This window comes from Lepeophtheirus salmonis, chromosome 3 (genome assembly GCF_016086655.4).
Source record: "Lepeophtheirus salmonis chromosome 3, UVic_Lsal_1.4, whole genome shotgun sequence".
Lineage (NCBI taxonomy): Eukaryota > Metazoa > Arthropoda > Copepoda > Siphonostomatoida > Caligidae > Lepeophtheirus > Lepeophtheirus salmonis.
Genome location: NC_052133.2, coordinates 5476240 through 5491835, shown reverse-complemented (window position 1 = coordinate 5491835; position 15596 = coordinate 5476240). Strand labels below are relative to the sequence as shown.

At 30.0% G+C, this 15596-nt stretch overlaps 1 protein-coding gene across 1 annotated transcript; it reads right to left on the bottom strand.

Annotated features, from left to right (window-relative positions):
• Window positions 1-8810: 8810 nt before the first annotated feature.
• On the bottom strand, window positions 8811-13517 carry LOC121115437 (uncharacterized). The gene is made up of 7 exons (XM_071886921.1): window positions 13358-13517; window positions 13185-13305; window positions 12978-13121; window positions 11347-11428; window positions 11097-11283; window positions 9305-11004; window positions 8811-9038 (listed from the first exon to the last, which is right to left on the bottom strand). The coding sequence occupies exons 1-6, from the start codon at window positions 13462-13464 to the stop codon at window positions 10998-11000; spliced, it is 648 nt and encodes a 215-aa protein (XP_071743022.1). The 5' UTR covers window positions 13465-13517; the 3' UTR covers window positions 8811-9038; window positions 9305-10997.
• Between the last annotated feature and the right edge of the window lie 2079 nt (window positions 13518-15596).

Sequence of the window (15596 nt, the reverse complement as noted above, 5' to 3'; positions counted from 1 at the left end):
TGTATTACAAGTTATGACAATGTCGACAAAGCAAAATGTCACCCAACTATCGGAAAAATAATAAATAAATCTCTAAACCTCGTAGTTTTATATCAGCGGATGCATTGGCATTTGAGTTGGCTAAAGGACTCAGGGGAAAGAGTGGAGCATGTTTTTTCCTTCTCTTTTCTGATTGTCCTAAAATTGTCAGATACCATCAGGTCTATCTTAAGGGTCTTGAAGGCAATTTATGTACTACATTATCTGCTTGATTTAATTATTATGATAATTAGACAATACTTATAAACTGTAATATATTTTTCATAATGGTAAAGAGTAGTGCAATAATAGATCAACTTCGAGTAAAACATTTTCAGGCTTATCGCCCATAATCAATCAAAGGAAGTTGTGAATCAGTGCCATCAAACGTGAGAATTTGAATCCAACCAAGAGCTCAAAAGTTTAACAAGTAATATAATAAAGTATTTTTCTATGAAAATTAAATTAATGGGTTGTTTCATAAGGACGTCACTGGCCTCCTTATTCTAATGATTCATAGTTAAATTATTCGCTTTAATCTCACTGAAGAGTCAATGTTTCTCCAAAGGGACGGTGGCTTTTCGTACATAATGACATTCCTACTTTATTTGAATAAAAGACAACGAGAGCTCCCGTTTAACCAAAATTAAAAAAAGTGGAAGTATGCACGATATTGTGCAACAACACATGTCTTGATTATTGGCACATTTAATTATAATTAATTATTTAAATGTATTATTTCCTAAAAATATTATTTAAGCTTACAAAGGAGGGCAGAATTATTTACTCTGGTTTTGTTTTTGATGTACATCTTTATGGGGTGCTTTTATTTTTTTTAATTATTGTTATTATTTCTAAGTAGCGCAACAAATATAAAAAACATTTACTCCAACCTTTTAACTCCCAGTCTTCAAAATGAAGGTCCAAGAGCAAAAATAAATAAGTAAGAAATATATAAAATTATGGAGCTTTAAGGTGTAGTGTAAATACTTCTGCCCATCTTTTGTATAGTGTAAAATTCATTGAAGTATTTAATATTTAAAAAGTAAATTAGGTTATTTTTTAACTTCATATTTATTCAATTAAAAATTTAATTTCTAACTCTCATGACATAATATCAAAAAAATTGAGGGATAATGAATAATTTTAAAGATTGCAAGAATAGACGGTTGAAGTTTTGTCTTTTTTTACAGGCTGTACCTGGGACTCAATCCTGTTTTGATAGAAGAGTTTCCCTTACATGTACCTGTCCACTCTAATAATATTTAGGGATATCATTTCCCTAAAAAACACTGCCAGTTCCTTCCTTTCTGGAGATAACAAAATCTATATATTTTGTAATCGAATTTTCCCAGCTGAAATACGATTTTCTTATTTGTTTATGTATTGAATCGACATAAGATCCCAAAATCTCACACAAACATAAATAAACGTGATGAATCTTTGTTCAAGCTGAAGCTAATTATCAGGCTTAACTGTGTGATCGTGCACGAAACCTCGTAAATACATTGTGCCCCAAACCTTTTGTACCCAAGGTTAACAAAAAGACAAATAAAATTTTACTGACACACCTATTAAACTAATTATTTTGACTATTCTGAGCTATTGCAAATAATGTATGGTTGTCACAAATTGTGCAGCACACTTGAACTTGAAACATGTTGAATTTAATTGCTAGCATAAAGAGTTGTCAATATTAAATATAGCTATACGAGCGAAGAAATCGGGGTCACTCATTTTAACTGAGCGAAAGCCCGCTCAGGATTTTTTGAGCGGACTAATGCTCTACATATTACATATGTATATATTGGCGAAATTTGGATGAGACGTAGGACAAAAACCCCTAGCCAGACTCTATATTGTTACGGTAATAACATCCTTGTATGGTTCATCCCTCTCCAATTAAAATATCCTAACTTATTTCCGGCATATATTTCATCCTTTCATTTTCCTACTTTTTACATGTGGGTCCGTCTGGATGATTAGTATGCTGTTTATTTATATAAATTATTTTAGAATAATTTGTTTAAACATTGTTTTTTGTAATTTATTATTATATTTTTTCAAAATACACTATCCATATATTAAACAAAAAAACTTTGTTTCAAATATTTATGAACTAAAAACCGAAATGTGAAAAACGAGGATTTTTTCAGATTTATAATATTATGATAAGGGTTTTCCAATAAGAGCTGTAATTTTGAATTGCTCACTATTTCGGGAGAGGTCACTTTTGAAAGTCTAATTTGTTTACATTTGACAAGTACAACCTACGCCATTAATAAAAATGGAATGATACACGCTTCAACAACGTAATGAAATTCAATTTTTAAAAAAATTAATAAAAATCATCTTGACTGATGAGGACAATTTCCACCTCGATGGCTACGTCAACAAGTAAAACTGTAGTATTTAGGGCTCAGAAAATCCAAGATTTATTTTTGAAAATCCTCTCAATCCACAACGTGTAACTGTTTGTTGCGGTTTATGGTCTGGCAGGATAATTAGACCTTACTTTTTCGAAAATGAGGCTGGAGCAACAGTTACGATGAATTAGTTGATTGCGCTATCGAGAGATGATTAATGACTTTTTATGGCTGGAATTGGATTTATTGATCTGCAAAACGTTTAATTTTAACAAGATGGTGCTACTTACCACAGAAGCAAGGAAACCATCGCTCTTTTACCGGAAAAGTTTCCGTACCGTGTTATCTCTCGAAGATGTGATCACAATTAGCCACCGAGATCTCGTTGTTAAAAACCTTGTAACTTCTTTCTTTGGGGTCATATAAAAGATGAAGTCTACGCCAACAGTCCAGTGTCGATATAATACCTTCAAAAAGGAATTCTTGAAGCTATCGATGGTATACAACGACCACTTTGCGATTTGGGGATGGAAAATTTCATAAGAAGGATACGATCCTGTAAGTGTAGCTGTGGCAGCCATTTGCCTGATATTGTTTTTCATTATTAATGGAAAACCTTTCTCTTTATACATTAAAATAATAATCCGATCATTTGTCTAGAAAAATGCAATTTTTCTTTGAACATCAAAATAAAAACTCTTATTGGAAAACCCTGTACTATTGGGTTATCTGACATTGCTCAGAGTTAAATGTCAAACTATAACACAAAGTTTTTAAAGGCGTTTAATAATTTTTTATAATTATGAATAATTTTGCCCAAGTTTAATTTTAAAGATTTATTTGAAAATTAAAATCCTTTTCTTCGAAAATTAAAAAGATCAAATAAAAAATATATATTTAAATTTAAATACACAAATACTAAAATACTTTTTTTAAGCATTATATTTAGTACTTCCGTCTTGCATCAAGACATATAACCCCATTTTAATATAAACTAAGCATCCAAGGTATAATTGACTGAAATTATTTTTTTAGCATGTCGCACTAAGCATCACACGCCTTCTTTACTATATTGTTGTTGTTTTTTTGGATCAAGTTATCCCACATTTCTAAGATATTAAGTGCACAATCAAACATGAGTCCTTGGCAGACAAAAAGACAGACATACACACTTATCTATAATCATTATAATAGATAAACTATGTAATATTGTTAAAAAAGAAAATTATTTTATATCAATAATTGATAGTTACTTTAGAATTTAAAAAATATTAATTTAGAAAATAAAGAATCGGCAAAAACAATTAATACTTTATATTTTATCATCTTATGTCTGAATATAAGTGAATATTTGGATTCAAGGCTCGTTTCCGTAGAATTTAAACTTTGTTATAATATATTTTGGAACAACTATACTATAGTTTAAAGCAGGAGTCGGCAACCTTTTGGAGAGTAGGGGCCAAACAGCTACAGAAGAGGGCCAAACAGCTATTGCTACATAAGTCATGGTGGAGTAGTATGCCTATATTTAGATGGTTGTTCATGATAAGTTGGGGGGTCGGTCAAAATTTACTTGCAGGTTGATAAGTGGAATTTGCAGTCGGAGAGGTTGCCAAGTATCCGACAAGAGCTCTCAAATTCAGTGGTTGAAAGCGACTGGAACTTTGGATAGACGAATCTGCAAAGATGCTTAAGCTTGGAAGACATTGGTGGTTCCAGCAAGACAATGACCCAAAGCAGACATCCGAAAAAATTCAAGAATGGTTCAATAGGTATAAGGTTAGGTTCATAGACTGGCCAGTACAAAATCCGGTCCTTAATCCTATTGAGAATCTATGGACTACACATTGAAAAAAAAAAACATTGTGGAAAAGGCATCCAACAAATCTTGATGGCCTTTCAAAATTATGTCAAGAAGAGTGGGTTAAAATCGATCCCAGTGTTTGCCTTAATTTGGTAAGGACTTATCCCAAGCGTATTCAATATTTGAAGAAAGCCAGAGGTGTGGTCACAAAAGTCATTTTGCTCTTTGGGTATGACTACTTATGAAACGCAAAAAATGATATTTTTTTAATACACTTCAAAAAATGAATAAATTATTATATCTTTTTTTTTTTTTAGTTGAGAGTAGTTTTTGAATGACTAGGCATATTTTAAATGAGTTTGTAGATCCAGAAGGAACATTTAATTATGTTTTCTTGGTATTTTTGTCAGTGTTAGTTTTGGACTCAACTGTGCATACAGTCAAATATTTTAAAAACTTATTTGAGTCAATGATATGCTTTGAATTCAAATTTATATAATTTTTTAGGATACTGAAGAATTTTAGCTATTGTTCAGAACCTCTATTTCATTTAAAATACTTATATTGAACCTGATATGGCTATTCAAATAAAATCTATCAATTTTTCATTCTTTTACTGTGAATATCAACTGTGTGTACTTCAGTGGAATTTACGACACATACAAAGTAAATAAAGATAATTTGTTGATAAAAATTCACTATAATTGATTAAAGAGTACAAATGTAATCCGGACACCATTTAGGGGGGAAAATCATTCTAGCTTGCTTTTGTGTTGACAGGCTACAATTATCCTTTAAAACCATAAAAAAAGCTGTTAAACTAAAAAATACGTAAATTTTTAAAAGTAAACCTGTTGAACTTTCTGGTACAATCAAATTAATACATTCACCAAAGTGAATATTTGTAACCATTTCCTTTATTTTTGATACGCAAGGTTTTTTTTTTTTTTATAAAATACTATTTTTAATAAAGTTTATTATACTTGAAACTTAAAATACTCTTAAAATTGAGACATTAAAATAAGCATTACATGTAAAAAAAGAAACAACAAATTTTAATTAAAGCAGCATATATTCACAGCAAGATATTATAACAATCCCTTGAATTCTTGTTTAAAAGATACTTTGAAAACATGTTAGTATTTCATGGCGTAGGTGTTAGTTTTTGTTTTTTTTTCTAGTAAAAAAACAATCAAACTACATGTCATTCCAAATGCGTACAACATATATGCACCCTGAAAATGTTCTATTGACAAAGGCTGTTGTCCCATCTTATCATTTTCATCCCCACTTGTCAAAATCTGTTTAAAATGTTTCTGCAAAATAAAATTTTCAAATTTGTTAATAACCCAAAATAAAAGTCATCACTCACATCCAAATCTATCACAGAATTATCAAGTTTTTTCTTAAAAAGGTATCGACTCCTCCAAAAAATTTCCAATCCAGATTGTTGAATCTTTAAAATGCTATTTAATGTTAGGAAAAATGGTTAACTGAAATAGTTTTTTCATTATTATAGGTATATGATATGTTGACTCAAAAACAATCTTGAACACAAATGCACTTTTTTTAATGTCATACACCTATGAACAGTCCAATCTTTCATAGACATATTGCAGTAAATTAAAACCCTTAGTTTGATAGTTCAAAAAATAACATCTCTTTATAAAATTCTATGAATTGCAACGGATAAAAAAAAAATCTTCTTCCTTTATTTAATGCAAATAATATTTATATAAAATAAAGGAAGGCAATTAATTACTTTTTCCAGCGAGCTTCTCCCAAGGACATTTTCCCAGGGTGAATAATCTTTATGGCAAACTTTCCAAAGGCAAATTTTGCAATGACAACCTTTCCGAGATCTCTTTACCAAACGTATTCCCATAAAGTAAATAATAGTTAAATACCGATAATAAGCAGTAATACATAAGAATCATAATCACAAATTTAACATTGTTTCCTCGATCTCGATTCCAGACAAAAAAACAATTCTCCGATTCCGATTAATCGTCCCATTGCTAATAAATTGAAGTCACTTAAAAAAAATTAAGTAAGTATTCTTATTACTTAATGAAGAGGTGTCAAACAAATTTTAATTTTTAAAGTACTTCATAATTAGAAAAATTAAAAACGATAGATCATCATGAGCGTCGTTAGTAAAAAATATATTCAAGAAAGTATTTAATGTTTAAACTAGTTTAAATAATGGTGTGTTCAAACATACCATCGACACTAAAGAGTTAAAGGCTGTGTATTCAAATATCTGGGATGAGATGAGATATCCAAGAGTTTTAACCATAGTTATAAACATTTATTTAATTTACTAAACAAAATTTGGACCTCATATGACCTAACAAATAAAACCAATTCATCTATTCTCCTTTTATTGTCAACTGATGTGACCTTTCTGCCCACCTTAAGGAATAATTAAATATAATTTGCTTATAAATAAGTGAAGATAATTAATTCGTCGAAAAATACAAATTTAATGCGGATTCAAGTTTGAAAAACAAATAATAAAACTTGTTTTTGTGTTGACGAATCACATATGTTTTTTATAAAAATATTTTACTAGTTATTGTATTCATATCTCAAGGGATGATTTTTGCGAAAGACTGTTGCACATTGAATTTCATAGAACCCTTCTTTCGCCATTCGTACTTTAATTTGTCTTCCATGATGTGTAGGAAACGTGGAAATAAAGGATTCCAGGACATCTATCTCGAAGATAAAACTGTAACTATTGATGTATAATTATGTATATCTTTTTAATGTTTAAAGAAATCAAATACCTATTACAGAATGAAAGTCTTACCCTATATTGTTATTAATGAAATGAAAACACTCTGAAAAACTTGTACATAGGGTTGGACCTCTATAAATTCGTGTATAAGTCCTTTGAAACAATGGATCCTCAGAGTTCTACTTACAAAAAATGAACAAAATAAAATGCCTTATAGAATGACCTATACATACTTTGAATATGTCATTGTGGTAAGTTCCTTTTAGAGTTATAATTTTCAGCGAAGAATTTAAGAGCTGCTCAAGTGAATCAATTGATGGCTCATATTTAGGTACAGTTAACCATGAAAAGAGGCTGCCGGCATAACCTAAATAAGAAACAATCCTTGAAGATTAGGTGCAACATAGTCTATGGGGGACTAATGACAGCTGTTGAAACATAGAAAGATAATAACAGTCCCTTTTTAGAGCTTCAAATTTAAATTATAATTATATTCAGGGTCGTGCACTACAATTGGAACCAACTTTGACCTCACCCAGATAACGAATGCGTGGATCACGGCTGAGTTTTTGCCCTCCTCAAACAAAAGGTGAGGTAGGTGACTAATAGAATGCATTTCCGTTTGTTTTCATTTTTGGTCAGTTGTCAAGATAGAGAAACATGATCACTCATTAATTAGTGTTTTGTTAAATTATAATTTTTTAAATTATTTTAATGCGAATAACAAGCTAATTTAAAATAGTTCTATAATTGTTGCTATTGGATTCCCCGTTGTCAAAGAATTCCAAATTTGTGCGGTTAGTTTAGATCAAGATTCGAGTATTTGTAACCAATCGTTGATGGAAGATTAAAACTTTTGTTTGTGAAATAAAATGGTTACGATAGTTTTTAATTCATAAATTCGTATAAATGAGAATATTTACATCCAAGAGTTGAAACAGGATAAAACTTCAGTATTACCAATGGTTTCAAATGGTACTTCACAGCCTAATACAGTTGTGAATTTTTTGTATTGCACGCTTATTCCTTGACAAAGTATAATACAGAGGAAAATGTAAAGCTAGGCCAGATAATTTCAACCTTTATTATTTTAAGATTTATTTATTTTAAAAATACAGTAAAGTTAAAACCATAATTTGATAGTAAAATCAATATTGCTAACTCCGGGACCTTTGTGATATATTTATATCCTTCTTTATAAAGTAAAATGGTTCAAAAATAATTTGAATGTTATTAACAGGGAAATTTAAGAGGTTTCTTTGGCATTTTTTTTATAAATATTAGGCTTGAACGTTTGGACAAGATAGTTTTATAAGTGGTTTCTCTCTTGCAATCCCTTTATCAAGGAATTAATATCTATCATCTTTCCTGTTAATAACAGTATCATTAATGAAGATTTTTTCTTTTGCCTTACATTTTCCACTTAAGAGTATTTAATCTAACCTAAACAGGTGACCTCACTTCTAAAACTATCTCGTCAAATTTTTTGAACCGTATGTTAACAAAAAAATGCCTACGAAACCTCTTAACTTTTTATTTTAATAACATTCCAAGACTTTTCGAACCCTCGTACAATTTTAATACTATTAAGTCTAATTTTCTTAATTTATGACTCAAACTATGGTTTTTTTTGTTGCTTTTTGTAAACGTCCACAACAACTATTGTGACTGTCTCTGTAGTTGGTTTATTTGGCGGAAACAACTGCCTTGTATAATTTGTAAATATATTTTAAAAAACAGCGGACAGACATTGTGTCATACTACGTCAAGATTTGTAATGTTTAAGTGAAAACAAATTCCGAGTATTTGAGCCGAATTAAAATAAAAAGTGTTGCAACTCTCCCCACATGCATCTTACTTAATTGTAGATAATATGAACCTTACTGGACACAATGCATAATGAAAATAAGAACCAAGCTGCCCGAAGAATTCGGAGTGATGATCGTTGAGGGTGTGTAATGCCTTGATTCATAAATGATGCCCATATATTTAATAAAATGTATGCTAATGCCGTTTCTTTTTTAGATCTTGATGTCATGGATATGAGAATGAAGCTGGCGGATATGTAAACGATTAAAATTATTAATAAGCCAGTCCATACTGATAACTGCAAAATAAATATGTAGGTAAGTATTATAAGAAAATTATTGATGTGCATTTTTTTTTTGTATTTGGTAATCTGAAAAGTTGTTGTGCTTTTTTTACATATTTTTCTAAGGTTTCATCATTATTCCTTCATTCGTGGGGTGTAAATCTCTATGTTCAGAACTATAAAGTAATCCACACCATTTCAGGATTAACTTGTTATTTTTTTGATTTGATTTACAACTCTAATCCAGATATTATATTGCTGAAATTTATTCGTTTAGTTACCTCAAATGGAGAAAAAAAAGGCAATCCATCTTGGAAGTGAACCAGGTTTACGAATCAAAAAGGATACTTCAGTTTGAGAAGTCAAAGATGAAAAATCTATAAATCCAAACCTTTCGTAGATTTGAACCACACCTCCAATTGAAACGTCAACTTCCTGAAATAGAAAAATTATTGATTATTATACAAAAAATATATACAACTTATAATAGAACGGGTCATTTCTGGGTCCAGTTTTAAGGGTTGAAACAATTTCCGAACCCTGCTCTTGATTGGGAGCCCGCGTGGAAAAGAATTTGTAAATATATACAGAATGAAGAAATTTAAAAAAAGCCCATACAAATAGAAAAAGGATTTACCTTAAACACACATTTTTACGCTTCAAAAATACTTTGTCTGTTGAAACTAACTACAGGTTGAAAAAATATGACAATTTACAGAAAAAAATTATATCAAAAATGGTAAAAATGAAGGATCTCATGAATGAATCATTTGATTGCAAAAAAAAAAAATTGATGATTGAAAAAAAAAAGTTTCTAATGTACAATAAATTTTATCAAGTTGTGGTGAAAGCTTTGGTTTATTCCATGTCGAATAAACAATTTTTAATTTACCTGTCTTTGAGCCATTCCAATTATTCCATTATACTGTTTGTTTGTTACATTTAATGTTCCATAATTCCCATCGATGGATTTTATAAATCTATTGAATAATAAAATAAAAGGTTGTTATCTAGTGAGTGACAATCATTATTTTTCTGGACACAAGTCTATAATTTAAAAATATGAGTCAAATCTTCATTTACGCTTCGTGCGGCCGTCATGAGAGTGTGGCTCACCATGGAAACGTCCTTCATCGTCAAGAACTGCCAATCTGTTCGCCGGCGTATCGAGGATTTTATTGCTTGTGAAGGAGAACATATAAATAAAAATTATAGCTAAATATATTATTTAAATTTTTTTGGGACCCCAATCTGCAGGGAAATTGTAGATAGTAATTTTTATCAGTGTAACTTGTGATTCAGCCGTTAATGTCATATTTAAATATTGAGATAAAAACAAATTAAATATTAATTCTACCATAAACATAAAACATTAAAAAAAAAAAAGTATCTCACTTTCTCTTCAAATTATACTTTTTATATAAATTTTTGCATTTGAAAAGTTTAAAACCGTAAAGCAACATTATGGAAAAGTGTATATCAGTCCTTAAAGGTTCTAAAAATCGAACCCAGTTACCGGTTCTTGAAGATTGTCCAAGTATTTAAACCACCTCTACCATCCATTATTTTCACTTATATTACTTTAAAGAACCTTTTTTAGTTTACCAATTAAATTATTTTTTTTTAACTTTAAGAATTGCTGAAATGCAGTAATAGTTTGCAATTATTCTTAATTTAGGTCTAATTGAAGTCATTATTATTCTTAATTTACGGCGAATTGAAGTACTTATTATTTTTATAAACCTTGAATCCTTGATGGTCGATATTGACATATGGTGACGTCACAATGCAGACATCTAAGAAGAAGTATTTTAACCAAGATTGTTCAATGGGGCAACTTTTAAATCCGATTTGGATACAAGATTTAAGACGGGACGTCAAAATGTTGGGATTCCTACATTCTAGAATGTAGGTTTTTTGAATCATATTTACAATGAGTTATTGAACAGAAAACAAACAAATAAACATTGAAAGTCAATGCCTAAGGTAAAATCTGTCAATGTTATTCAACCATTATGAAATATATTTCATATAAATAAAAAATTTAATGATTTATCATATAACTGGACTTACTTAATTTGGAAGTTTAATTTTTCCCCAATATTTGAAATAATGTCATAATCAATCCCATCAACTTTCATATGGTTTGGTATGTTTTCAGAAAGGATGTTGACATTGGGAAAGAGTGGCATTAGAGCACACTTTATCACTTTACGTTTAAAGTCTAGAAACTTGTTTCGAAAAATCACTCTGGATACCTCTTGAAAAAATATCAAATCTCCTGATTTGAATAACATCTTTTCAATTTAAATATTATACATACTTGTAAGTCCCCTACGCCAAATTCCAAATTTAAAAAATTGACCCCTCTGGCTTGGATCGACCTCATACAAGTTGAAAATACCCTTTAATAAATGAAAAAATTTTCAGATTATGATTTTAAAGAGTATATCAGTTTACGGTACACTGACAATGTGCAGAAACTACAGTTAAACATTATAATTTCATTTTTGATAAAAAATTACATAGAATATTAATCACGTTTAACAAATTTTAGGTTTAAGTTGGATGAGATTCAGTGTGATACATAGAATAAAAGGGAATATTTCATTAGTAGCATCGTGTATATTTTAAATTGTTAGAAAGGGTATAGCAAAAGCAAAAGAAAAAGCCAAACAAATTAATAATATTCACCAAAACATAATTAAAAATTGCAAAATTTACTAAATAAATATATATTTGACAACAGCAAAAAGTATCATTTGTTCTTAAGGATGTTTCAGGAGCATACTAAAAAGATTTGAAGCAATTTGACATAATTTGGGTTAAATAAAATCGCAGTTTTATTAAAAGGATGAATTTATGAAAGTTGTACATATAGTAGGTTATAGAGTAATATTCAAATATACTCAATACGCCTCAGCAGACAAACTAGCTGTCGTGTTGCTATATTTATTATGTGGTCTTCGCTTAGCTACATGGTGGATATCTTTAAGTTGGATTAATTAATATTTTTAGCAACTAATTACTCGACTTTTATTATCCGAAATTAATAAAATTCAATATCCGTATAAGTCAATAACTAATTTATTAATTTAGATTCGAACATGAAATATGAATATTATTTTTTGGATGTAATCACTAGTGTTGAGACTCGGTCCAGCACCGAATTTTTTTTCGGTTCGGTCTCAAGCAGTTTTTTCTAGACCAATTTTTTGGTACGGAAAGCACTATGTGACCATGGACTCCTTTTTTTTTTTTTTAATCTCAAAAGTACACGATAAGTTCTAGAACAAATACTGTATACATATAAGAGACGGCGGGATCAAAAATTAATCCGAGCTATCTCTGTTTAAATGACGTCATTGTATTTGAAAAAACATATGATGTCATGTTATAAACAATTTATCTGTAAAATAGGTCTAGACCAATTTGTTTTTGGGACGGAACTAGACCGAATTTTGCCTTTGGGATATCTATATTTGTATATATCATTCTCTTATTTTTTTCTTTGACGTGAAGTAATTAATGGTATCCATCTTCTTTTTTAGCCTTCTACACGATTATCCTGATTTGGCTTATGGATAAGTTCCAATCTTTAATTGATTAATTAATAACAGTCTTGATCTCAGAAGCTATCCTTGGTCCTAGAGATGACAAGGTAACTAAAAATAGATCATTTAAGAAAACTGGGAGGGATAGGTGATAGTTTATAAGGGCAATTAAGTCTGTGATTTTCATCATTGTTTCGATGTGAAAACTTCATAACTTTTTATTTAGAGATATCAAATCATTTTAAAATTAAAACTAGATGATGCATGTGTATCGATATATTAGAACGCCCGCATATTGAAATTTTTTGCCCTCGTTTAGTTCACATTTTAAAAAAATAATTGCATTGGTTATGAATTTAACTGCAAAATTGTCAGAGCCTCCATATTTACAAAGACATACCTCATCCCTTTGTTCATTCATACTAATAATGATTAAATGAAAGACATCTTGGATTTTTCTTTCCCCAATGATTAATTTTAATGAGTCTTCGTCTGTGATGAAAACATACTTTTGACAATTACTACACAATGATTTGTCCCAAATCTGCACGAATAGAAAAATAGAAGGAAAAAAAAACAATATTTCTCTTCATTTTTTGTTACGTACCTCTTTTAAAAAATCTTTTAAGGAATTAAATCTTCCAAAAATTAGTGATATGTGTGCTTGAGTCCACTTTTGGTTCAAATGCTTGAGCCAATGATCAATGGATAAGCTCACCAAAACAGGACTAAGAGAGATGAAAGGAGTTTAAGGAAAAGTACATACTCCATAGACATTACCTATCATTCTTCTCTTGAAACACATTTGCCAGTTCGTTTGTATTAACATCTAAAAATTCGTCCAACTCTATGATCATCACTGATGCATTTAGTGAGATTTCCTTCATCAGCGCTGGTAAAAAATTGTTTAGTTCTATTTCGTTTGTACCTATTTCAAATAAAAAGTATATCTATAACTGTTGAGAAGTTTAGAGGAGAGGTTTTCAAACTGGAAGTTGTACATTTAAAGGGGGGGTCGTGCTAGCTGCCAAAAAATCAGGAAATGTTAAAATTATGGTGGAGCATGTAGGGAGAGGAAATTTTATACTAATTTTAATATAATCAGTCATCATGCACTCATAGATTGTTATTGTTTTTTTTAAAGGTGGTACACAGCTATTCATTTATTATTTGGGAGGTGGGATACGGTTCTACACTCCCACATTTTGAAAAAACGTAGTTCCGGGGAATTAAGTCAGTTATATAAGATTTCTTAACTTTCCATCGGATAGTATCTTTTTCAAATCCCAAAATAAACTCTTCCCTGAGGTTTTTGACAACCCAACACAAAAAGTATAAGGTATTATGATAATTTTTATAGAATTTTTTATCTGAAGATGTTCCGGATTAATATATGTGTATCGATGAATATTTTGATTATATTTTCTCAATTATGAGAATCGTTATATCTCAACTGTTTTTCCATAATAATGTGAGTAATACTGAGGAAATATGAACACGATATTTATTTTGTGTTGTATTTTTCTGATGTAATAAATAAAGATGATTCAAACTAAAGTCTTTCCCCCCTTCCTTATTGGTTGGATGTATTTGCATCGATGATATATTAGTAGACATTGTCGAATCACAATTATCTAATGGATTTGACTTAGGAAATATCTTGGAGTCAATATAAGTAACAAATGTATCAAACTCGTGTACACTGGTTTCAATATAATTACTTTTCCCGAGCGTGTTGATCAATAAGCTCCTCAAAGATAATATGTAATATTTCTCCAATAAAGGATTGTTGGACTCAGAGTAAAATTAAGTATCGAACTCGTTGTAATTTCTGCGTATGTCCTAGCAAAATACGGAGCAAGGATTTATTTTTATTCCACCTTAATCTCACAGCTCATTTAATGAAACGTCATTAGGGCGTCAGCTGGGGTTGCCATGAAGGGGCTGTATCCACACCCCCAAATTGAGGAAGTTTTTTAATAGATTTTTTTGGGTCAGAATCAGAAAATTTAACATTTGAATTTTTTTTTTAAAGGTTTTAATTTTGGAATTTTTTTTTCAATTACAAAAACCAAGCCCCCTCCAAAATATAATCCTCTGGACGCTCCTGATCATTGGCCCAAGAAATAATGAGTGTGACTCTCCGTTTTTCATGAGCAGCCCCACACGTAGCTACTCATTACTTAGATGGTCTCTCCTCAAGTATGAAAAATTATTGATAAAAGCTAGATAATTATTGTTTTAATATGATATGATGAGCCAGGGAGTACTCTAGTCTCTAAAACGCTGCCTGGCTGAGCTTTTGCTTCCCAGGCTCGTTGTTCAACCTCATTAAAGTCAAATTAATTACTTTCTATTTACTTCCCTCTTCTTCATCTTTTTTAATGAGCTCGTTGCTAAAAATGAGTCCTCATCCAGCACATAAACAAACAAACAGTTTGACAGACAGACAGATACACTTCATTATTTACTAATATATATGATTTATGCTATTTTAATTGGTATTAGATACATGCCTTGACATCCATATATTTTACATATATAATTACAGTTAATTTTATTTCATTAACAATTATTTATTTATTTTGATTTATGGGCATAGCAATTAACTTTATTTGAAAATCATACAAATTTAATTTGCTTTTTAATTAGACTTTGTTGTGTTTTCCGTATTTAACTATATTTATCGGTTAAATTATTATATACAGTAGCAAAATTATGGACAAAAATGGTAATAATTATTCATTGTTTAAAAAATGTATCTTCCACCTTTTCTAGAAAAATGTTACTTTCAAAAAGAACAGATAATACTCTCCCTAAAAAAAGGCATTTTATTATATATCTTAAGTAAAAAATCTTATTTTTTAGGGAAAGAATGTCACTGGCTTTTTCATCAAGCTGAAAGTGAGCATCATTCATTTTTTTTTTTCTGTTCATATTTTAGCCCTACAAGGGAAGCATTGAACAATGAACGGGAAACATCTTTGAACAACCTTCATTTCTTAGCACGTTTTTAATA